The 26,066-nt window shown below is 43.8% G+C and overlaps 1 protein-coding gene across 4 annotated transcripts in view; it reads left to right on the top strand.

Moving 5' to 3' along the window:
- TBC1D1 (TBC1 domain family member 1) overlaps positions 1-26,066 on the top strand; it is a 209,014-nt gene that overhangs the window by 155,413 nt on the left and 27,535 nt on the right. For all 4 annotated transcript variants that reach the window (XM_033106105.1, XM_033106104.1, XM_033106108.1 and 1 more), the window contains 3 exons: positions 12,478-12,663; positions 18,711-18,872; positions 24,607-24,762. In XM_033106105.1, the coding sequence (XP_032961996.1) occupies positions 12,478-12,663; positions 18,711-18,872; positions 24,607-24,762 (504 nt within the window). The remainder of the gene's footprint in view (positions 1-12,477; positions 12,664-18,710; positions 18,873-24,606; positions 24,763-26,066) is intronic.

Below are 26,066 nucleotides of genomic sequence, written 5' to 3'. Positions count from 1 at the left end.
CAAGACGCCACAAATGTGAAATGTAAAAGGTGTCACCTTGCAGCGTAGGTCGATAGCCACATTAGTGGGCAGAAGTACTGTGCGTTCAGGAAGTGGCTCTGAGCTAGAGGACCTCGGTGTGTTTGTTCGTATGGATCCCTCTTGCTGGCCTCCAGCTCTCCCTTCCCTCTGGGGGGGAAAAAAATCCTAATTTTGCCAGTTCCTCAGGACTCAAAACATCACCCTGTTCCTTTCTGTCATAATGAAACCTTATTACCTGTGCTTTCAAAACTTTGCTGTTTTCTTGGCTGCTGACAGAAGTCTTTTTCATGGAAAGTTCACCGAGGCCCTATAAAACATTAAGTTTTAGACCTGCGAGGCTGAAATGGAGTGGAGGGATAGTTTAGAACCACATTTGACCCTGCTGTGGAATGAATGTTTGTCCCCCGCCACCACATTCATATGTTGAAGCCCTAGTTCCTGACGTGTTGCTATTTGGAGGTGGAGCCTTTGAGAGGTAATTAGGTTTAGATGAGGTCGTGGGAATAGAGACCCATGACGGGATTAGTTCCTTCCTTACAAGTAAGTAGAGGAGGAGACGAGAGTTCTTTGTCCGCCACGTGAGCATACAGCAAGGAGGCAAACCAGGTCTGACCATGCGGGCACCCCGATTTGGGACTTTTATCCTCCAGACCTGTGAAAAACAAATGTTGGTTGTTTAAGCCACTCAGTCTCTGACAGGTTGTTATAGCAACCTGAGCTGACTACGACAGCTCCATTCTCCATCACTCGCTCCCCTGGCCCCTGCATGGACTTGGCTGACAGACCTCCGTGGGGTATAGTGGGAAGGCTCTCGTTTCATAATGCAGCCCCTTTGTTCTTACCCGGTCTCTCCTGACCCTCATGACACCCCGCGCTGTGGTCAGGGGAGATGTGAGGGTGAAGAGCCTGGTCTCCTCTCTAGGCTTCTTTTCTCTTGCCTGAGTAGAAACTGCGAGGCAGACAGGCCCCCCAAAACTGAGCACACCTTCCTCCCAGAGTATGGTGGCGGGGGCTGTCCTGGTGGAGGAGGCTCACCCGGAGGAGGGGCTGGCTGCTTGCTGTAAACAAATGAGCTGCAGGTGGTTAAATCACCCGAGCCTGAGAAATCGTGATCGTAGCCTTTAGCAGGACGGTTTTCTCTTTCTGTTGGGCGACTCACTGATCGATGTTTGGACCATTTATGTTCCTATCTGGGAATTTTTCTGGAAGGAAATTTATTACCAGTATAGTAATGTGGGTAGTTGATCTGGGTCAACAGGGAGGGACCACTTTCTGAATGCATTTCTTAAGAAAATGGTATTAATTTTAGTTCAAACAGTTGCCTTTAACAAAGATAAAAGCAAAGTTTGGCTGTTGTTTGAAAAGCAAGATATGTTACAATTTAAAATTGTATTTAGTGGCCATGCCATCCATAGTGGATGCAGCTATTGCTTAATTAATTTGCAATAGTTTGTTTAAAAGACACCCCTGTTCCTTAGTGTCATATAACGTGAAACCACCAAGACAAACCTGTAACCTAAAGTAAAGTGGCTGAATGCCAAAGACCAGGGGTTCTTGGAATTCCAGTTGTTGAAACCCAGGTTGCGGGGTTACGCCCCAGAGTTTGTGGTCCAGTAGGTCCCAGGTGTGGCAAAGGATTTGCAGTTCCCACAAGCAACGTGGTGATAGAGAAGCTGCCAGGCTGGAGACCACACTTGCAGAACTGCCCCCATACACTGAACTTGTGGCCGAGGTTGTGTTGATGGTGACCCCATGCCCACTGGTGGGGAGCGGGGTCAGGGAGACATCTTGTTCTGTAAACCCACAGCGAGGTCCAGGTAGGGTGGGCTTGACCAGCAGCTTAGTCATGGAGTGTCAACAGTTTAAATGATGAATGTTGGATGGTCTGACACCCTTTTAAAAAGCCATATGATGAGATCAAAGGGCTAAGTGTGGCTAAGTCCCACATAGTTCATGCACACTGGCTCACAGAGACAGAACTTCCTGGCTGGTCCTTTTTTCCCCTCTTCCCCGAAGCTTGTGTCAGGACAGTGGTCTTGCTTGGCACAGGAGGCCTTTCACTGTTTGACCTGACTCATTTCCTACCATCTGCGTGCGTTCCTCTCCCCCACCCCCAACACGCCTGCTTTCCCAGGGTCATGTGGAACTACTTGACATTCCTGAACTCATCATGATGTTTTGTTTTCGTTCCTGCACTTCACAAGGAGTGACCTTCCCTCTCTTTGGCAGTCATCCTTCTTCGTCATGCTTCAGGGCTTAGCACTTGACCATTCTCTCCATCCTCAGGAAAGGGTCAGCTTAAGCTCATCATCTCTTCTAGTGGTGGGTCTTCCATGACGGCCCTCTGTACTTTCGCCATGCCTGCGGGATGGTCTGCCACTGCTCACACCCACCTGTTCTGGTGGCCTAGTCTGTTAGCTCCCTGGGGACAGAGGTTGGTTCCATTTCTTCATTGTTCTTGGGATGAATTAAATGCATGATTGATCGGAGCGGTAATTAACGCCCTATTTGTAATGTGTTTCTGATAGAGCTTTATATATATAACGTGATATACATATACATACATACATATGTGTGTATATATATATATATACACACACACACACATATATATACATAAATGTCAAATGTCTACATGTAGATACCTGTAAAGTTTAAAGTTTCATAATAGTGTTACAAAATTGAAGACTAAAACTGTTGAAAAGAGCTGAGCCTCAGTCGCTTGGGCCTGGGATTGTGTGTCACACAAGGGCCTTGCTTGTTTCTATTAGGTTGGTGCAAAAGGAATGGTGGTTTCTGCCATTGTTGTTAACCTTTTAAACCACAATTACTTTTGCACCAACCTACTACTCCTGTGCACCATTTCCTTGTCCCCTCCCTCTAGACTGAGCCTCTTACTCCTCTGCCTTCTGTGTGTCTTTTCCAAGATGCTCCAAGCTGCCTTGACCTCCAGCTTCTCAGGGCTCCTTGTATGGATTATCTGTGCTCAGGGCAGTGATTGTCAGCCTCTGATTGCCATTCTCAGAATCACAGAGGCTCGCCTGAGGTTTGCCAGGGTGCTGCAGGAGCACAAAGGAAGCACTGCAGGATCTAACAGGGCAGGGAGGGGCAGGAGGAGTCTTTCCAGAGGGCGTGACCTTGGAGCTGCGCGGTGCCGGAGGAGGAAGGGAGCCAGATAAAGAAAGGCCAAAAGGGCGTCCCAGCCTTTGTGACAGTGGCCGTGCCCCTCCAGTGCTTCCATGCCTCTCATGAGCACGGGTCCTGGACACTTAGGCGGTGTCCAGGGGCCTCCTGTTGTTGGAGGGTGCCCCTGGGACAGCACTGTTATTTTCTTCATAGAATAAGTGTCTGTCTTCCCCACTTTTCTTTTTTTATTCCACAGCCCCAGTCTATTGTGGAGATTTCTATGCAGCAGAAAGATTTTGCAGGTTTAGAATAAAATAGATAATGGTGGTAATAGGAATTCAGCACTTACCCCTGGCCAAGTACTGGTTTGAATGCTCTCAGGGATGTTTCATTTAATCCCTGTGACAAAGCTGTGGGAGGTACATGCTGTTAATGGTGCGGAAGCTGAGGTACAGAGAGGTTAGGAGCACGCTTATTTCCTGGTTCGGAAGCAGCAGCACTGCTGTCATTAGGGGCCTCTTCCTTTCCCTCTGTGCCTTTGTTCCCCTCACCCCGAGGCGCAGGGCAGGCAGCCTGAGGCCTGAGTTCTAGTCCCGACTCCACCAACGAGGCCGGGATGAAAACCTCACTTACTGGGTGGTTGTGAGGATGAAATCCGTGGGGGCTTGCGCAGCACACTGCCTGGCCCGTAGTGAGTGCACAGAAAATAGGGCTTTGTACCTCGTCGAGCCTCAGTTTTTCATCTGGGAGGGGAGGAGGTTTGAGTTAGGTCGTCTGCTAGTGCCCCTTTGAGCCCTAAGTTTCTGTGTTCGTGTGATTGCTGACCATTTCTCCCACAATCCAGAAGAAGGAAGGAAAGTGAGCAAGGGGGGTGCCAAGGCCATCGTCATGCGTTGGGCACCGGTGGGAAGTCCCCAGACACATCCCTCACACTCACACACATCCTGGTGGCACTGACCAAAGGACCTTTGGTGGTGGTGGTGCTTTTCCACCGCAAGGTGTGTCATACGACTGCAAGACCACAGTTTGAAATTCAGTGTTCTGTAAGTGATGCAGTAGGAGAGAGCAAACCATGACACAGATCAGCATTTTGTATTCCCTCTGAGGCTGGATGTTTGTTCCTCTTCATAGTTTTATTGTTTTTAAACAAGAGACCTTCAGCCCTCTCAAAATGTTCGATATTATTCCCCTTGCAGATGCAAAAACAAATGCCATTTATTTCAAAGGCTAATTGTATCTAGTGCATTAAATAAAAATTCGTTTGTGTACAGTATTTTCTTGGTTCTTTTCAAGTGTATGTGGGCCTCGACTTGTATAGGCACTGCCTCCCTACCACTGGGGAGAAAACAAAGCTCTTGGTGCTTTGTGCCTCTGCTGTCACGGCTCAGCCGGGAAGGGGGGCCGCCAGGGCGTTGGTGGCCCGCCCACCGGAGTCTCCAGGAGCCCCCTCTCCTCCAGCCCTATTCTCCACGCCTCTTCCTGGTTCTCTTCCCCGCCTCCCCACCGCTGTGCTGCCATCAGGACCCCTAACCAGGCTGAATCAGGGCTTCTGGCTTCCTCGAGTTAAGTCAATTTCATAAAGCCTTGGAAACTCACCCCAAGTAGCTAATTTGGGAGGGTGTAGGGATAAAGATCTGCAGAGCTCTTGCTTCCGTCTCTAGTTTCTGCGTATCTTGGCCACTTCTTTTTTTAAAAGTCTGTGTGCCTGCCTCCCCATCACGTACCTTCACTCCCATCGCGCCTCATCCCAGGCAGGCTTAGGCTCTCTATTCTGTCTTCAGAGCCTTTTTTTTCCCCAGCACTTTTTACGTTGTTTTATAAGAGCCCTTCATTTGTCTGATCCACTGAGCTGGGCCAGGATATGTTTCCAGGGCTAAAGAATACATCATTGGAATAAATTTTCCATTAAAAACTGTAAAAAGCCCAAATCTTTCATAATTCCCGATTCCTTCCTAATTAATACCTAAATTAATCAGGCATTCGACATTTCCCTTAATCTAGGCTTCACCGTTCTTGTCTTCTGTTTCCACATGCACACCGTCTGGTCGTTAGTCAAAATGGATCATTGGATGATTGATTACCGATCAGCAGCACACCTTGTTTGTGCCTCTCCGTGTACCTCAAATGGCTCCCAGCATTTCCACCTGTCTGAATTGTTATTGTCCTTCATGAAGGACCGTTAGTTCCCCAAACCTGCTGCTGATGGTAATGAGAAGAACGACCATGGTGGAGATTTTACTGAATGCTTGCTACGTGCTGGGCTTGGTCTTTCCTCCCTGTTTGCCTATTTAATGCTTACACTAATCCTATGAGATAAGCACTCGTATCCAGATTTTGTCAATGAGAAAACAGGTGTAAAGTGGTCAGACCACCTGTTTGAGGTTAAGCAGCTAGATTATTGGTGGCGCTAGAATTTGATATCAGCATCTGGCTCCAGGGCCCATGCTCTTGATCTGACAAACAGGAAAAAGACATTTTCTTTGCTGAACTTCTAGAATACTTTCTTTGTATTTCCTAGCAGTCATGCACGTTTCTCGGTCACCCTGTTGAAATCTTAAATTATTATTACATTTATTGGGGTAACATTGGTTAACAACATTGTAGAATTTTCAGGTGCACAAGGTTATAATTCGGCATCTGTGTACTCTATTGCGTGCTCACCACCTGAAGTCTAGTTTCCTTTCATTACCGTGTATTTGACCCCCTTTACTCACTCCGCCCTCCTCTCACCCCGTTTCCCCTCTGGTAACCGCTATTCTGTTGTCTGTATCTCTGAGTTTGATTTTTGTTTGTTTGTTACTTTTTGTTTTGTATTTCACTTAACATAGATGGCAGTATTTCATCCTTTTTTTAATGGCTAAGGAGTAGTCCATTGTATACATGCACCACGTCTTCTTTATCTGATCATCCATCAGTGGACACTTAGGTTGTTTCCATGTCTTGGCTATTCTAAATAATGCTGCAATGAACGTCACCCTGTTAAAATTTGAGGGACTGTGTCATATTCATATCCGCATTTCTAGCAGCATGTGGCAAAAACTTAAAAATTTTTTTTGTACCACATGAATGTTTTGGGGTTTTTTTTAAATCTGTTTTCCTGTAGCTAGGAATAAAATACACAAAATACAACTGTAGAAAAATAACAAGGTTTTTTTTTTCTTGTAAATCATTTTCCGTAAACCATCTAAAGAAGTCATGGTAGGGTTCAGAGCAGTCCAGGGCTAATGAATTCATTTGTTTGGGGACTTCCCTATGCACCTGCTGTCTCCTAGGCAGGGGGCGCAGAAGTCGCTGCTCTTCTGGTATCTCCACGGTGCTGTAGCAGAGGTCAAGTTGTTCGTGCTTTGTAAACAGTGTGACACTGTTCAGAGAGGACTGCCTGTTCCTTTCTTAAATCTGCATCTTCTTCTGTTTTGAAGAGATTTTCTTTAGCTGTGGCTAACAACAGATGTTGCAGGTGTTTGTCCCCACTGCTGTTAACTTGACTCCAGAGAGTTACTGTTCAGTTTTAATTCTCGTTTCCAAAATCCATTCATGTTGTTAAAACAGAGGTTTTGTAATAACTGGAATTTTAAACATTTTTCTTTTGGCATGGGAGATCAGGATTTTCAAGAGGGACAGGGAGAGAGTTATAAAATGCTCTCTTGTGAGGTAACAATAAAAGCCATGCTATTGGAGCGTTAAGGGTCTTTCTCTTTATTTTCTTCCTGGAGCTCCTCTTTCTTACAGAGCACTTAACATGTGACTTAATGTCATGTCTGTAAGAGGAAAACTGCAGGTGAAAACTTGATATTGGTGTCTTGTAAAAATATAAGAAAAGAGCCCTATGTCCTGTACTTTTCAGGGCCAGTAGCTAGCCACATACGAGGCCACATGCATGTTCTTTTACTCCTGCCCTGTCACAGCTTTGTGTGCATACCAGCAATGCAGTGTCAGACTCTTCCCCACACGTGTGTGTGCAGGGGGAGAGAAGAATGCAGCAGCACAGAGTGGGGAAGAGTTTGACACCTAAAATACTGACACACCAGCATAAATCATATTTATGACTCTATTGAGAATGTCCCAGCAGTGATTTAAATGGAGGCAGTTGTCTGTTAGGGCCCCTGAATTATGGCTGGTTTTAAAAGTCTTAAAACCCATTGACGGCTGTTGTTTCTGAAGGTCTACATAATTTCAGTGTTGTACAGCCTGTCATTATAGGAGATGTCAGAATAGTAAAATTTAATCCTAGATTAACGTGTTATTGCAGCCTTTTGGTTTTGTGGCTTTGCAGACTTTATAAATATATTTGTCAGTGCCTGTGGTCTCCACAGTTGGGGCAGTCAGAGGTAAATGTAATTTCTCACATTTTGCACCAAGGGACTGGAACCCAGAAGGTCTACGTGTTTACAAAGAGAGACCAACCAGGCTGGCCTGGGGTGGAGCAGGCCCCATCCCTGCTCAGCGTCTGCTGCAGCCTCCGTGCTCTTCGCCCCAGTCCCTGTGCGCAGTCTCAGCAAGAATATACGTGGAGCCAGATCCCCAGTGTTGTTCTGGAGAACAGCACAGCCTCTCTTAGCGCATCCCATCCTGGGTGCATATAAGGGACTCAAAAAATACTGGTGTAGGAACTATCCAAGTTTCAGTAATGCACATGGTGTCAGAACAAGGTTCTCCGCTGACAAAGGGCCGACATTTTTATGTTGTTATTCTAACCCTGCCACTCCATTCAGTGCCTTATGTGTGTGAGTACACACCCCAGCAACTCAGAGGACTGCATCCCAAATGCGCGCCCACGTGAAAGAGGACCAATTACAGAGATGTCGCCTTGTCCCAAATCTGGATCTTTTTGCATTGATAAGAAAACAGCCCACTTGGATTGAGTTAGCCACGCCACATTTAGAGCAGAGATACTTATCTGTCTCCCTTTTGTAAATTACTAAAGTACTTTGTGACTAAGCTACTCTTAATGTGAACAAAAGATAACATTTTTTAATTCTTGTTAATTATAAACTGTAACACCAGTAATTGTTACCACATAAAATAAAATCTGGGTGAAGGAGATATATTTTTACCCCTTCCCAGGGTGTAGGAGAGAGTAAGTGATGGTTTCTTTTTTTTATTTATTCTGAATCGGGTTCTCACTGGGGATGATTTTGTCTTGTCCCCCTTTCTCCCTGGGGGGCACTTAGCAATGTATGGGAATTTTTGATTGCCGCCGCTGGGGTGTGCGGATACTACTCTCATCTAGTTGGCTGTGCCCAGGGATGCTGCTAAACATTCTATAATGCACAGAACAGCCCCCCATGACAAAGAGCTGTCCAGTCCCAAATGTCAATAGTGTTGAAACCCTGCTGTAAACTGTTAGGTTTGTTTGCTGACTTTTACAGTAGATTAGCTTTTACTTAGTTAATTCAGAGGTAAAATTAACACTAGTATTCGCAGTCCTTCTTTGTGTTCTATACTTGGCCTTGGTACCCTGCCCAAGGTTGGGACAAGCTCTGGCCATGTGTGAAGGCCTAAATTCAGGCAGCTGACAACAACAGCACTTGAACTGTGTCCTAGAGGCAACACTGAAAGAAAATGAAGAGCTGACATAATGACTACATAGTTTCATGCAGGGATGAAGTGTGAAAATGTAGTGTGAACCCCACTATTCAAAGTGTGTTTTGAGAAGCAGCAGTGGTAGCATCACCTGGGAACTTGATAGATATGCAGATTCCCAGGTTCCCCTCATACCTACTGAATCAAAATCTGCATTTTAGCAAAATAGCCACATGATGCTTTCCATCTAGAAACTAGAGAAGCACTGGGTGAGCATTTTTTACTTTGGAGGAAAATACGTCTTTGTTCAAATTGTGCCTCTGACTCTTACCAGCTGTGTGACCTTGGCCACGTTAAAAAAAACCTCAGTGCACTTTAGTTGTTGGGGCTGTAAAATAGGGATAATATCACCTTCCTCATGAGGTGGTTGTGGAAATCAGACAGGCTTCTTTGTGTCAAGGACTTGTCACAAAGTAAAAGCTCAACAAACTGAGCTGTGATTGATAACATGAAAAAGACGGCAAAAGCAGAGAACGTTCGGGAGGCAGTTTATGCCTTAAACCTCACAGTCGTCATCACCAAACAATGCTTGAACTCTCGGCTGATCTGATTTCTCTGAATAAGAAAATAGCAAAAGCTGCAGCTTTGTGAGCTTCTGTAGCGTGTGGTCCTTGCAGCAACCCAGTTGGTAGAGAGTAAATGGATCTGGGGAACCAAGGAGCCTAAACTCCCAGACATGTTCTGTCAGCCCAGCCCGAGTGACACCTGCTCTGTTCATTACGTTCCAGAACTTGAAAGCAATGTGGTAGGATTTTTCAAGGCACCCGGGAGGAGAAAGTCTGTGATAAACAGAAAGGTTGAGGTTAGAGGAAGTAGACTGGGTGAGATGAGCCCTTGTCTTCGTGGGAAAGATGCTCTGTTGACTGGACTGGTCCCGGGGTTCTTGTATACCTGAGAGAACTCTAAAATCCTGCTTTAACTGCCGCTCCAGGGCCTGCCGCGCCGGCCAGGATCTCTCACAAGAACCACTTTTTGGAAACGAGACTTCTGTGAACCAGCGGTAGTGTAAATACTTCCAACATGAGCTAAAGCAGAACTTGAATCATAACTGCTGTGTCCGGCAGAGTTCCAACAGCCACGATAGAGAAAAGAAGGGTTCAAATGGAAACTTCAAGCTGCAGAATAAGATTAAACAAGAATACTGACTCAAATTTCTTTTGCAAAAAGGATTAATTTAAAGTTTATCATATTCAGTGATGACTATTCCTAAGTACGCAGGGATTGGGGGGATTGATTGTCTTCTGAATGTTTTACAGAACATTTTTCAATCTTTGCTTTAAGTCAGAACAGATTGGCATGATTTTTCTTTAGTTTTTCAATTATAAAAACACTTTCTATCGTGATTTTAGAAAAAACAGGAAATACAAAGAACAACAAGCACGCCCAAACCCAGCACCTGCTTATCTCTTCTTTTATTTGACGATTGTTTATGAAGTTCCTCCTGGGTACCAGGGACTGTGCTTGGTGCCAGACAAACCCTTGTTGACAGGGTGGCCTTGTTGAGACTTCTTAGAGCTTCCAGTTGAGTGGCTAAATTTTGATGTGTTTCAGTATTTTTTTTTCTGTGACTTTTTTAATGACTGTGTGATAGTAAACAATAAAGCTGATAGCCCCTGGATTCTTGCTGTGTGTTGGACCCTGTTTGAGGTGGTTTATGTCATGTATATGAACTCAGTTCATTCCTATAGCGCTACTGTGAGGGAGGTGCTGTTATTCCCACTTGACAGATTGGGAAACTGAGGCATAAAGAGGTTAAGCAACTTGCTAAAGGTCACAGAATCAATAAATGCAGAGTATTGATTAAAATTCAGGCAGCCTGGCTCCAGAGCCTGACCTGTTTATCTCTAAACTGTACTGCCTCTCGTAATATTATAAAATTGAGATCATACTTTATATGCAGTTTTGATTCCTGCTTTTATATTGACCAGATTTCACCCTGGTGATGACGTGGCACACCTTCAAAAGAGGGGTGGTAGAAAATACAGAGAGACTTGATGCACAGAATACAACTTAATAAAAATTTATGCTGTGTGAATATCCTCCTGTAACGTGCATAAACTGTGTATTATTTCTTACCTCCAAAAGAAGTAGAACCTTAATTTAGTCATTTGTTTAATAGCATCATCATGAAATAAGAAATCTGATAATCAGCAATTAAATGCTACAGAGGTCATAAAGCATTCTTAATGCTCATTATACATTTTTTTTTAAATCCAGTAATTTTAAGAGGAGTTAAGGTGGACAAATTACTTTGGAAAATTAAACATTTTGTAGCTTGTGTTTGATTTTATAGCAGGAAAACAAACCTAACTTCAGATAAAGCTAATGAGCAGTCAATGCGGACAGCTGTTCTGGAAATTAATTGTGACATGAAATTGGGTTGGAAGAGATTGTATATTGTATTATGGGTGGTGTGAGACTCAAGTAGCTTGGGAAGGACTTTTCACGGCACGTGTTAAGACCGTGATTTTATCTAGGTTCAGTTCAGACAGAAGTTCCCAAGAATGTGCTGTGTTGGATGAGGTCTGTTTGTACAAGATCTTCTGCTCCCCTTAGCGAGCAGGTGGGCTGTTCTCTGTACATGTCTGCAGGTATTTGTGAGTTGCTACACTGTGTACCAGCAACACAGTGTCTGCAATAAGAAGGAACAAGTTCATGAACTGTCAAGAGATTTCAACTAATAAAGAGGAAATGAAAAATGGATGACATGGGAAACATTTGAATGGTAGGCGTATCTCGCGGTAAGCATGGACTTCTGAGTCCGGCAAACACAGGTTGGGATCCCGACACACCTGCTTATTCACTGTATGACCCTGGGCAGTTGCTTGGCTTCTCTGAGCCATAGTTTCCTTGTCAGGCTAATATCTGCCTTCTGGAGTTGTCCTCAGGATTAAATGAGTCTGTCTACATAAAACACCTAGCACAGGGGCAGCCGGTTAGCTCAGTTGGTTCGAGTGCGGTGCTCTTAACAACAAGGTTGCTGTTTCGATCCCCACATGGGCTGCGCCCTCCACAACTAGATTGAAACAACTACTTGACTTGGAGCTGATGGGTCCTAGAAAAACACACTTAAAATAAATACAAGTTAAAAAAAAAACAACACCTGGCACAGTGCCCGGCACTTGGTAGAGTCTTTGTTAATGGTCATTGTTATTGACTATTAAAAATGTTTTACTCTTCTTTCAAAATACCTACCCGTATAACGTATAACGCAGTGGTTAAAAATGCACATGAAAGCAAGACTGTGGGTTCCAATCCAGGCTCTACTACTTTCTAGCTGTGTGACGTTGGGCAAGGTACTCAAACTCCCTGTGCTTCAGTTTGCTTTCTTTAAAACTGAATAGTTATAGCACCTATGTCTTAGGGTGGTTGAGTGTTAAATAAATTATTACACATAAAGCCCTCAGAACAGCCTGATACATAGTGAGGGCCCTGTGAAGGTTTGCTGTTACCATTAACGGAGTCGTTGACTCGGAAGAAGATAAAAATATTACACCTTAAAAAGTAGGTATCTTTGAACATTTCCTCAGCTGCTACAACTTTTCCTTACCATTTGATATGTAATTTGTTAGACGTTTATGCCTCAGATATAGTTTATTCCAGTGCATATTAGAACGTGAATCTTAAGTTTGGGTAATAGCATGATGTGATATCTTGACGAGCAGAATGTTTTTGGTTTGGCATTATGTTTAAATGTAAATTTTTACTGAAAAATGACCATTCTGAAACGTCCTTTTCCTTCTCCAGATTACTCTGAGCTGGGAGAGCTTCCCCCGCGATCTCCTTTAGAACCAGTTTGTGAAGACAGACCCTCTGGCCCTGTGCTGGAGGAAAAGAAAAGGACACCTCGCGAGCTTCGAGAACTATGGCAAAAAGCGATTCTACAACAGATACTCCTCCTCAGGATGGAGAAGGAAAACCAGAAGCTGCAAGGTGGGTTTGCCATTTTTTATGCTGAGCAGGCCTGATGATCTTAATATATCTTGGCTCTGACGTGAATCACATCAGACGTAAGTGTGATGTCTTTAAAAGAAAGGAAGATATTCTAACAGACATACATATGTATATGTATATATTAAAAATATGTATGGACTTTGTCAAAGTAAAGTTAGCACTACTTTCTGGAGAGGTAATGATCTCGCCCCGTATTAGGTATTCCTATGTAGTCATTGTTAAGAGACAGCTTTCAATTGTGGGAGCTTTAACCCTCGGAAAAGGGGCTTTTGTTTTGTTTTTTTCTCTTTCCCTCCCTACTTTGTTCTCAGCCATAGCCTGTGCCTGGGTGTTACGTATGAACCGATCCCACATAAATCATTAAACCTCACTCCATGTGCATTTTCAGTGAGTGGCACGTAACCTGAAAGCTTCAGCATTAGCCGAGCTCTACCTGTACTGATATCAAGGTGTTTTATGTAGACGGACTCATTTAATCCTAAGGACAACTCCAGAAGGCAGATATTAGCCTGAAGAAGAAACTAAGGCTCAGAGAAGCCGAGCAACTGCCCAGGGTCGTGTCAGTATCAAAATAAGATGTGAACTTTGAAAGTTTAGATTTTGTTCATTTCCTGTTTCCATGCTGTCACTTGAAGCAATAAATATTATTTTCAAAGTAGCTAAGTTTATGTACCCTGGGTGGTATAATGGAAAGAACATGGGTCTTAGATTATAGAGAGCTGGCTGGCTAGAAAATAATGAGAGTTTTTCTCAGGAAGTGTGGACATACTCTCAGAGGGAGGCTGTGCAGGTAGCTAGTTCAGTCGTGCTATCACTGCCCAAAGAAATTCTGCAATGTACAGTGGTTTATTAAAAGAGTTTACTAAACTGTCTTTTGCTTTCTGGGCTTTCAGTTACCCACGGTCAACCATACTCTGAAAATATTAGATGGAAAATGCCAGAAATAAACAGTTCATAAGTTTTAAATTGTGTGGTGGAATCTCAAGCTGTCCCGTTTAGTCCTACCTGGGATGTGAATCATCCCTTTGTCCAGTGTGTGCTCCCTGGATATACCACCCACCCGTTGGTCACTTAGTAGCTGTCCGGGTTATCAGTTTGACTGTCCGCAGTGTCGCAGTGTTTATGTTCAAGTAACCCTTATTTTACATACTAATGGCCCCAAAGAGCAACAGTAGTGACACTGGAATTGGTATCTGCCAAAGAGAAGCTGTAAAGTGCTTCCTTTAAGTGAAAAGGTGTGTATAATATATAAGGAAAAAACATAGTGTATAATGGGTTTGGTACTATCTGTGGTTTCATGCATCCACTGGGGGTCTTGGCACGTATTCCCCATGGACAAGGGAGGACTACTGCACATTTCATTGAACTTCCTCCTTGATTGTCAGTCTTCATCTTTTAATAATGAGCTTGCTATTTGTATAGAGCTGAAAGTTATTAAGACACTAAATCAGATGAATAAGGTCCATAGTCCAGATAATTGTATTATCTTTGACCAAAAACAAAAAGTGAAACAGACAGTATAATAAGACCTTTGATATGAAAGTAGTTCAACTGTTGTAGGAGGCTGCGTCTGGGTGTAGACGCAGTCCTGAAGCTGAGGGAGATGGGCCTTGGCCGGGGATGTTGCAGTGAGGCCTGTTAGAGCGGCGAGTGCTAAGTGTTCCCCCAACTCTCTGTTTCTACCAGGTTCTTGTGTGTTTCTGAAGGTAATCCTATAAGCAGATGTCTAGAAGAGGTTTGATAACAATGGAATCCCTGAGTGTGTCATCAGCTAAATGACAGCTGTGGAGCACAGCACTTACATCCATGTGTATGTTGGTTGGGATTTTTGTTGAAAAGCAAAAAAAGTAGTTATGTTCATCATGTAGGTCAAAAACCTTAGTGCTTATCTGGGCCAATCTTGCAAATGACAGCCCCAGAAAATCAGGAAATAGCTGTAAACTGGGACGGATGCTGCTGGCCTCTTGGGAAGACTAGTGACTATAATCGATGAGCTCAGTGTGCCACAGAAGCAAAGCTGTTGGTGAAGCTGTGTAAATGATGACTACCCAGACCAGAGTGAGCAGGGATGTTTCCTAAGGTTACCTGGAGCCCCCTGCCAGGTGCTGTGTAAGTTCACTGGCCCTTCCCAGCGTCGTTCTACTGCTTCTTCATTTCATCTGGCAGCGTTCAGTCCGGTGTGGACTTGCATTTTTACTGTTTTTGAATTCATGTCTCCTCTTAGCTCTGTACAGTTCAGCACATGTTTACCTTTGTGGTGAGCAAACAATGAACTTGCTAATTGTAATTCAGAAAGCATTGTATTATTGTGTATAGTACCTATATTGCTGAGAAAAATAATCATCAACAAGAGCTTGGTTATGAATTACCTAAAAATATTTAGTAAGTTGTGTTGGAGGACAGAACTTTCTCGTTAAATACAGAAGCAAAATTTGACAAGAACTAACCAGGGAGTGTACTACGTACTAGAGAGGCAGTCATTCTATTGCCTTTTTTTTTTTCTTTTTTTTTTCTAATTGCTTTTAAAAAGAAACTTAAATGCAACTGGGATTGACTCTTGAAACTGATCAAGTGTTCAGGCTAATAGCCATGCTCTTTGGGAAAGAAATTAAAGAAGCATGTATGATGAGCTTCTTCCTATGGGTAAGCCTAGTTTCTGGCTTTTGAATATATGGATCAAACAAATACTTATTACTATTCTAGAAGCACTGCATCTGACAAAGAACCAAACCACATAGTCTAAATCTGCCTCACTCCATCGTAGACAGTGGGAAGCGGAATTGTCATTTCCCCCAGGTTTATTTTTTCAGTGGGATTGGGACTAAAATGCATCACCTCTCTCTCATGCTAGCAGTCTTCCACCGTACCCCTCTGCAAAGCCATTCCCCCTCTATAATAAATGAAGATGCAAGCAGCCCTAAGGAACACAGCAGGGTGTGATTCAATACAAGCATGGTTTTTGGTCAGCACATTATTGTTTGTTGGACTGATTAAGCATTTCGTGTTGAAGATGAAAATGTTACAGAGATTATATCTGCATAACAGGGTGCCACCACATTGAATTTGGAACTTTCATTGTAGTTGCAGATATTTAAAAAAAGATTTTTCCATGATTAAACAAATACTGCATGTTGATTGTAAAAACATTAAATAATGGGTGCAGTTTTTCTAAAATCTCTACAAGCTTGGGGGTCATTTAATTACTGAGACTTCTAGCCCCTTAGCCTTCCCTTTGCACGCTTTCAAGAAATGGCGGCAGCTGGAAGAGCATTTTACCTGTGAAGGCAGTTGCTAATGGAGCAGAATTGGGGACGGGCAGCCACAGGCCACCTTCTGCAACGGACGTAAATCAGACGTGAATGTTAGCCCAAAGTCCAGGTTGGCACAAACGTCCATGTTAAAAGATAACAAATGTTTCAGATGCCTCTTTTGCAAAGTTATTTTGTAAAGAAACTCACAACCATGAGATTGTAGACCCTTATTTACAGTTCTGAACAGTTTGGTCTTGTAGCTCAAGTTCTGGTCTTGGAGCCTTGACCTTGACGTTTGTCGCCGGCCTGCACCACCTGCCCTGGTTGATTAGGCGTTTTGGAGGCCACCGATTTTAGGCAGCACTGTTGTCAGGACGCAGGAACAGCAGGATGTTGCTTGGGCCAATAGTGAAATACATGGATTCAGCCTTTTCAGCTGAATCTTCTGGCCAGATATTTCTGTTCTGTTGACTGGAGAGCAGGTTTTTCATGTTGCTTGCTGGGCCCTTTAGTGCAGCCAGACTTGCTCACAGCAGAGAAATGTTCACTGCCAGAGAAATGTACATTGGCTCCAAGAGCCCGATTCTGCTGGCAGCCACTGTTCAGCAAGGCTAGTTCTGAACCTGATTTCCCACAAGGGTTAGTTCAACTCTAATGACATCTCCTGTGTATCTTCATAGCCCCCAAAAAATCTAGGGTTGACTTTTTTTTTTAATTTAAACTCCACAGATGTAGGGAACTGTTTATCAGACATTGAAAATTTATTTTTTTTTTAAAGGAAAAGAAAAACGGTACATGAAAAATCACAAAAGATGAGAGAGGCAGCACTAGGCCTGAGTCACTTGGCTACCCACCAGCTCGCCAGTAACTTTGGGCAAGTCCTTTACTCGCTCTGCACTTCAGTTAACTGTGTCCATGGAATGCGAGGCTGGGCGAGGGGTCTCTGCAGGCCTTTTTAAAGGTGCCATCTTTTGATGTATTTGTACTTGAAGGCGGTAATTGGGTCAGTTAAGTGCAGAATCCGTACATCAGCCAAAAAAGGTCTGACCATCAAGGTAGTGTTAGCCCGATGAACTGAGTTAGGTAGCATTTGCTCAGTGTCTGACACGGAAAAAGAAAATATTTCATGTTATCAGCAGTTAGTTTGTACAGCAGTACTTTGTGCCTTCCCGTATTTGCCTTTATAATTTTGATCATTGGTGGAGCACTTGCTAATCGGACATTTTGTAGATGCTTAGTGTATGTCATCTCATTTAATCTTCACCAGACCAACTCCAAGTAGTTGTTGTTCTCATTTTAAATATAATAGTAGGAACTGGGGTTCAAGAATGTAGTGGTTTAAAGCCCCAGCCAGAGCTTCAGCTCCTGCTGCCAGCACTTCCTCTGTCTATGGCCTTGGGCAAAGTAAGGAAGCTGTTCAGCCTCTGTCTCCCCCTGAATAAAGTGGGTGTGGGGAGAGTGTATTCACCAGGGGCGTGGGGGGCAGACTTGCGAGGTGTGTGTGCCGACTTATCAATGTCTGTAGCCTGTGGGACTAAGAACAGTTTCATGCCCATAAACTTCACACATAAGATGAAGGAGACAAACTTCCTGAAAAATGCAATTTACCAAAAACTGAAATGAGAACAAAAAGAGGATCTAAATGGCTCTTTCTCTGTTAAAGAGATCAAATTTGTATTGAAAATCTTTCACACAAAGAAAACTCTAGGCTCAGATGGCTCCACTGGATTTTATCAAACAGTTAAGGCCCCTAATTGATACGTGCCTAGTCCCAGAAAAAAATGTGCAGTGCAGTGGAGGGCAAGGGTCCCAGGCCCTCTCTCCCTCCTGCTCTGGGACCTTGGTGGAACTACTCAGCCTCTGGTGCCTCAGGGTGACTATGTATAAAGTACTTAAGACATGTAGCATTTATTATTATAAAGAAGGCAAGGTTATCAGCTCCGCAGAAGTCTGTACTGGCTTATACGCATACATACTGGTTGCTGTGTATACTGCTTGCCCTCCGAATACACTCACAGTCCAGATCTCAGATGTGATGTGGAATGGATTTGGGGGCTGACAACGTTACTGTGTCTAAATAGGATTTAGTGGATTTAGGTGGGAGTGATGGGATCCACCTTAGTCCTTCTGATAATTGTCCTTTATTGATTACCCCCCCCGCCCCCCGCCGTTTGATAATTTAGTTCTAATTCTTCCTAATGCAGCTTTAAGCTGAATAAGGTTGGTGGAAAATCATAGTGACCTCCATGTATGTGTGACGATGTCACATGAAAAGGGTAGATTTATTCTGTTCAGCTCCAGGCAACAGAAACATGACTAATGGTCAAAACTACCTAAAGGAGGCTTGGCTCTAAATACGAAAGAACAATCCTTGGAGAGTCTCTCCTAGTTTAGATGGAAAAATTTTGTTACGCTCAAACTATGCCATGCACAAGAGTTTAAACACATAGCTCCTGCCCTTGAGATATTTATGGTTTAATAGGATAGCCACGGAGATGGGTAGAATTGGACAGGTATGGGATATATCTTAGCAATAGAGCCAATAGGAGCCATCGTGGGTGAAGGGGTACGAGACACTGAGGATGCCTCCTAGGTGTTTAGCTTTTTCCAAAGTGAGGGAAGTGGGGGTGGGGCAGGGACAGTGACCTGGTCAGCTGGCTGCAACCGCATGACATGTCAGCAGTGAGGATGAGCAGGCAGCCATGTTGTGACATAGAAGACACAAGACACGTAGCCGTCATGTTCACTAACATGCTCTTGAATGGTCTGTTCTAGCCTCTGAAAATGATTTGCTGAACAAGCGCCTGAAGCTTGATTATGAAGAAATCACTCCCTGTCTTAAAGAAGTAACAGCAGTGTGGGAAAAGATGCTTAGCACTCCAGGAAGATCCAAAATTAAGTTTGACATGGAAAAAATGCACTCGGCTGTGGGGCAAGGTAAGCCTCAGTGGGGGTCAAGCCAGCCAGCCTCACCCCTCATGGATGACTGGGGAAAAGGATGAAATCAAAAGTGTTTAAATCCAGTTTTAGTGGCCATTTCTCTCCTGTGTATCAAGTCTTTCCTTAATCTGTTTCCAGCCATCTTAGTTTATTAATGTTTCATCACTCTTCATGATTCCTCTAAATTAAATCAATCAAAATGTCCGGAAAACAGGAAGAAGATAGAAAAACCCAGCGGCTTAGTTGCCTGCCAACTGGTAATGACAGGATTATACACTGAGTTAAATGATAAACTGGAAAGTATTTGTGTGGCTTCTCTCTGAGTGCTCTCAGGAGACAACATAGAGTGTTGGGCACAGACTTTAGACAGATAGCCCCAGATTTAAATTCCAACCCCCACCAATTTGCAGGGTGATCTTAGGCAAATGACTGCAGCTCTCTGAGCCCCATTTTCCACACGTGTAAGATGTGGGTGCTGACAGGTTTGTTTCAAGGAGTAGATGAGCTGATATCTAGGAGCGCACTGCACGTGTCTGCTCTCCGGAAGGGACCTGCAGAGTGGGACAGATACGCTATTTTTTGTAGTATAGTCTGTTGACCGTGTCCCAGTCCGAGCTGTCACTAGCCCAAGATAATTACAGAACTTGAAACTAAACATTTAGAAACTTTTCCAGCAATTTGATAGTATGATTCTATTTCTTTGTTTTTTAAGGCAGACTTGTGTTTTGTTAGCGTTTTTTTCTCATTTCATTTTTCTAGTAGTTCATTTTTACTGCATTTTGTAACAGTATCAGTCTATAGTGGATTAGAAATTTTTAAAAGCAAAAGAAAAAAACTGGTCCTTCCTCAGTTTGAGAAGCACCATTTTGGAGCTTAACTTCGATGATTATTAGTGTTCAAGTAAAACAGCCATTTCTTTTAAAATGTATATTAATGTCTGCTGGCAAGATTGGAAGCTAATTTTGAGTCTAATCTAATTCCAGTGCTACTGAGTTCTGTCCAATCTAGTCATGAATAAACGAGTGTTTATAAAAAGCGTTGCAAATCTGTATAAATCTTACAGTTTTCTTCTGACTTCATTAGCTGCTCCAGGAGAGTAAATGGAGCAAAGTAGTTTTTTCCTACTATAGTCAATTCGGCATTATTTAACCTTTATCTGAGTTTCGATAGCATCAGTTTTAGTAACGTATAGCTGTTGCTAGTTGTGACTTTCCCCTTTCTCTGGACCAGGAAACTTGGACTTAGAGCAGTGGAGTGATGGGCGCAGGGCCGCAGAGCGGGCCTCATTCCCTAGTTGCAGGCGTCATAGGCACTGCCTACAGCTGAACTGTGCCTTGGCCGTACTGGCCTCAGAGACCAGAAATACGGCGAGTGATGAGGACTTAGGGTCCAAATTGGCCAGGGCTCCCTGTGTGGTCTTTGGCAGGTGGTATTACCTTTCTGGGTTTTGGCCTCCTGACTGCCCGAACGAGAGGCATGGACCAAGCAGAGGATCTCAGAGCTCTCTCCCAGTTCTCATGTTCTCTGTACCCAGAGAGGTTGCTGGAGGCTCCCCATCACACCACATGGCCCCAGATTGCTGTTTGTGAAAAGGAGAAAGCAGAGAAAAGGATGGGTCTGGTTTTTTTCCCTTTTCACTGGTGAGTACAAGATGGTCTTCAGGTGGCTTTGCTTCTGCAAAAGGGAAATCACCTGGGTGTGTGACAGATGTTCCAGATATTTGAGCTTAGAACCCCGGCACCTGGATGTAGTGGTTTTCGTCATGTGTTTTACGATGGGGACTAAGAGCAATGCTCCAGGCACCTGGAACGTGTGTGGTGAAGTCAGGGATAAAGCATTGAACAATTTCTAAAATGAGCCGAGGCTAAGCTGGAATTTCCTCGTGTGTCCCCTGACGTTGCCACATCACTTTTCATGGCAGGATCTCAGTGTCTCTAACTATAAAAGGGGCTTTGTCAGTTATTCAGCTGGTTTCAACACATAAGATTTAACAACTCCAAGGAAATGGCCACAGTCCATCTTGTAGCTCAGAATAAAAGCGAGATTCAATCAGAACCACACCTTTGGCCTTTCAGGTAGAAGCCAAGTCACTTCTGAGCCCTCGAAAAAGAAAACAGGCCCTGTGTGGGTAAGAGGCCCCTTCTTAATGATCTCAAGGCCCCTAAGTGACGCGAAGAAAAGAGATTTATGAACTAACTTTCCAAGTTCAAACTGAATCAGAGTATCAGGATTATTAGGGTATCAACTGGGGAGAAGGGAGAATAGTTCTGTGGAATTTTAAATAATCCAAAGTTTAGTTTGGGTTTAAATGATTTATTTAAATGATCTCAGTTATTTACTAATTAGAAGATGTCAAAGTAGAAACTTATGAACCGGAGGGTACTTTTCTAGGAATGGGATTGCAAAGAGGCTACCTGAGCAGCTGGCAACATGAGCCAGATGCAAACTCTGCGTACCTTTGACCCAGCAATGCCATGTATAGCAACCTATTCTAGAAATTAATCAATCAAAAATGTACTGCAGTAGGAAGAATGCTTACTGTGGCATTGTTTAATAGCCAAAAAAACAGAACAGTACCAAAATCCCCAACCATGTGACCACACCCATGTCATATTCCTTGTAAAGGACACAGTAGATGTGTTTACTGATGTAAAAGATGAGTTGTTAATTGAAAGGAAAAAGTACAGCGTGGTCTCACGTACAGTTGTATATTTCTGTGTGTGTATCTGTAGACCAACCTCCGTGATGTGTTTTCAGAATCTGAGTAATAGGCAGGATGACCATACATCTGGTTTGCCTGGCATAGCCCTGGTTTACAACTTGTTCCAGTAAAACAATAAATAGCTTTCCTCCCCTTCGCTTTCCAAAGTTTCCTGCTTTGGGTAGTGAATTATAGGTTCACTCTAGTTATTGGAGGTTTTACATTTTTGTTATACCTTTTTGCATTTTCAGAATTTTTTTTCCTTTTTATTTAAGTAGTAAATATATATACTGTGTTTCCCCCCCAAAAAAGACCGGGTCTTATATTAAGTTTTGCTCCAAAAGACGCATTAGGGCTTATGTTCCGGGAATGTCATCCTGAAAAATCATGCTAGGGCTTATTTTCCGGTTAGGTCTTATTTTCGGGAAAACACAGTATTAGTCATAAAAAGGTATTTACATTTGGGGGAAGGGTAGCCCCTTGTCCACCCAGAACCCTTCCTGTGGGCCCTGGATGGACTCCACTGCCAGGTTTCTCTCTTGGGTTAGGAATGGAGGCAAACCAAGCATGGGGAAGGGTGTTTCAGATCATTCTTAGCAAAAACAGTGGCTCCAATTTGCATGACCCTTTGTTTTTAAATCACATATCTAAGCTTTCTCTTAAATACCAGAATATGTGGTACTGTCCAATGACACAGTATTCTTTTCCTCCAAAAAATAAAGGTCTGGTGAGATAATGGGAATGATTTAATGATAAGAGGAAATCAGTCATTTTATAACTTGGGAAAACTTCCCAGTTTGAAAAAAAACGTTTTGTGAAAAGCCCCACTATAAATTACTTAACTTGCTGACTGTTTTTCAAGCCACATTTATTTGTCATATGGTTTGAAATATTAGAGGCTAGCGTGTGTGTGTGTGTGTGTGTGTGTGTGTGTGTGTGTGTGTACACACACATAGCTAACATATATCTCTGAGCAGGAATAGTAGAGAGGGAGAGAAGCAATAGAATGATACAAAAAGGCAGATAACAGGATGTACTAGTTTCCTGTTGCTGCCATAACAAGTTATCACAAAATTAGTGGTGAACACAACAGATCTGGAGGCCAATAGTCTGTCAGGGTGTCGGCCGGGCTCCACTGGCTTCTTCCAGCTGCCGACGTTCCTTGGCTTGGAGCTGCACCACTCCACTCTCTGCCTCCATGGTCACATGACCTCCTCCTCTTGTCTTCTCCTCTGTGTGTCACTTATAAAGACATTTGTCTTTGGATAGAGGGCCCACCAGAATAATCCAGGGTGATGATACCATTTCAAGATCTTAATTATATCTACAAAGATCCTTCTTCCAAAGTTAACATTCATAGGTTCTGGGGATTAGGATGTACATATATCTTTCTGGAAGTCACCCTTCAACCCACTATATTGGGTCATCAGATTAACACTGAGGTAAACCTTCAGAGGAAGTCTAGGATGTGGTTATAGTTAAGTGTCACCCTGTGTTTCTCCCAGAGGCTATTTGTTTGTTTGTTTTTACGACTGGTATGTGTCAGAAGAAAACCAAATTATTTACTACACCTGAAGTATTTCTAAAAGATGGCTGAATGACTGTTTTCAAAATAATTCCTTGTGGATTGAGTAATAGATTGACTTATCTGGTTCAAATCCACAAATGGTTATTTTATTATTACTTGCCATGTAGGAACCCAAACTGTTTTTTTCTCCAGTACCCACCCGAGCAGCAGCTTGTCTGACAGTTCTGACATGAAGGACATCCATAGAAAATGGCAGTCACTTTCCCTGAGCTGCCACTAACCAGCTGGAGTCTTAGGCAGGGACCCCCCCTCGTTGGCCCCCGTTTCCTCCTGTTTGCCATGGGGTTAATCATATATTTCCCTGAGCACATCGTGAGGAGGATGTAAATGCTCAGAGTGGTGACAGCACCTAGTGACCTCACCGTACATGGTGGCTGCTGCTGCTGCTGCCAGCCTGCCAGAGTAGAAACTTCTGTCCAAGATGGCCAGTGGGAAACGAGGAAAACAGTCTTCCTGGGGAGGCTCTCTGAGCGACGGGAATGGACAAAGCGGTCACATTTTTTTCTGGATGGGGGAAGAGTAATCCTTCGTTCAGAGGTTCCTTTTCTCTCAAGAGAACTCCCATCAGAGAAGAGAAAGATTTGGCATCTTTTTCTGCAGTCTTCTTTGTATCTCCATTTCTACATGAGGGCCTTGTGAAAGCTGAACGATGAACCAAAGAATTTTGAATAAAAACTGTCACTTTTTCCTAATGAGATTTGCCCTAAATAACATCATTGACTTTAAGAGACTTTTTCTTAGATGTAGACAGTTTTTTTTTTATCACTTTGAGTGTTCGAATTAATCATATTTAAAACATTAGGAAAGTCTCTTGGATAATTTCTCTTGCTTTTAGGTCTCCACTGAATGCTCACCATGGCAAGTTTATGCAGATGTACCTTCCTCCAGCTTACCCTTGTGGAAAGATATCTAATCAATATTCTTGAATCTCAGCTTCGATTAGGCTATTCCCTCCCCATCTCTGTGGTCCCCTAGAGCTACCAGATGAAGTGCAGGTTTCTTGCCCTCAATTTTACGTCTAATAAAACCCTTCCCATCTGATTGCCACCTGCTCCATCCCTAATGTACCCTGTGCCCAAGGCCACAGAAACACACACAGTGCCCTTCCTTTGACTTGTCTTTTCTCTTGCTCCCCACCCCGACCCCGCACTCTTGAGTTCTGGCATGAGAGAAGGATTCTGTGAAATCTTGATCTCCTTCATCTGAACTCACCTCACGTTGATTCTATCCCTTTTAGGAGATGACATTCTGCATTGTAGTATTACATGCTTGGTCTTCTTTCCCAGACATTCTTAATTGTCACCAGCTAGCGGCTCATGTCCTTCATCAGTTTATCCCTGGCAAATTCTAGCATCATGTGAACATAGTATATATTTTTATCAGTCAGTGGTATTCTGTGCATAAAGTCTCTCTGTATATTTTCCACCACTCCCCTTTTGAAGGTGTGCCACGTCATCATCGGGGTGAAATCTGGAAATTCCTAGCAGAGCAATTCCACCTTAAACACCAGCTTCCCAGTAAACAGCCAAAGGACACGCCGTACAAAGAACTCCTAAAACAGCTCACCTCCCAGCAGCATGCGATTCTTATCGACCTTGGTAAGTCTGCAAATCAATTTGACATGAAAATGGAAATTTCACTCAGTTGAAAAATCTGGAGAGACTGTCCGAGTTATTTAGTGATTTGCCTTTAGGTGTAGCAATCACAATTTGCTACTGAGACTTTCAATTACAAAAGCCCCAGAGTAATCACACATGTCTTCTCCAAGCATATAGAAAGATCTCGCTCTCCTCACTGGGCAGCTTGTTAACCCTGCTCAGCATGGAAGGTGCAATCATGAAGGCTCCAGTCATGACTGGGGTTCAGGTCAGTAATTCAGATATTGATAGGAGGTTTTATAGTCCACCGAAGGCACATGCTGAAAGACCTAAGTGTCAGGCCCAAGGCTTGGCTTAATTACACGAGCCACTCCCTAGCCTTTGCTGCTTTGAAACAGGATTTATGAGAAGAAAATTGTAGAAAGCAGTTTGCGTGCGCCCGAGGCAGTTTTATTGTGGGAGGAGGTAGGCACTTTGTCCCTTGAACAGTTTTCAAAACGCGAGGATGGAAACAGTGTCCTGGAGACACTTGCCGTCACCACAGTGGAGGACGTGTGGAATTCGTGTGGAATGACGATGTGTGCAAGAGCCTGTTGCCTCTCGCAGGGCCTCCACCTCCGCTGCTGGCAGGCCCCGGGAGAGGGCCCCATGTGTAGGCCACAGGAACTTGGCCTTGCTGTTCTTACAGTGGGTGGCCCTGCTTCCGGAATGTTCATGCTGGCTGCTACTGTCACCATGGGCTCTCCAGAGTCCCTGTCTGCGCCTCAGGCCCTGCAGTGTGGCCCGGACCGTAGGTCTCTGCAGCGCAGCAGCCAGGGGGGAGGGAGGACGTGTCCGAATCATTTGAGGTGGGAGTTGGAGCAGGCAGGGCAGAGTCTTTCCTGTCTAGCCACACAGCAAATCGTAAGGGTTCATTTCATAAATGCTGCTCTTTTGGTCTAAGCGCAGGTGTCATCTCTGAGAAACTGTCCCCAACCGTAGTATCTTCTCCCACCTTCGGGCTGGATTAGGTGCTTCTGCTAAGCCATCTGTCCCACCCCATTCTCTCCCCCATGATACTTGTCACATTCATTATTATTACAGTTCTCGTGACTGTTCAAAGCTAATCCTTAACTTTACCTTATGCCAAATGTTGTGTGAAGTTACTGAAACTTGCTGTAAGCCTCACAACACAATCAGGTGGATACTGTTCCTTCCCTGCTTAGAGTTGAGAAAAGTGAAACACAGGGAGGTGAAGTAGCTTGCTCAGAGTGACACAGGCGATGTGTGACTCCAGGGCCGGTGCTCCGTCCACCGTCCTCCCC

The sequence above is a fragment of the Rhinolophus ferrumequinum genome, chromosome 5, assembly GCF_004115265.2.
Source record: "Rhinolophus ferrumequinum isolate MPI-CBG mRhiFer1 chromosome 5, mRhiFer1_v1.p, whole genome shotgun sequence".
NCBI classification, from domain to species: domain Eukaryota; kingdom Metazoa; phylum Chordata; class Mammalia; order Chiroptera; family Rhinolophidae; genus Rhinolophus; species Rhinolophus ferrumequinum.
This window is presented reverse-complemented; position numbering and strand designations above follow the sequence as displayed.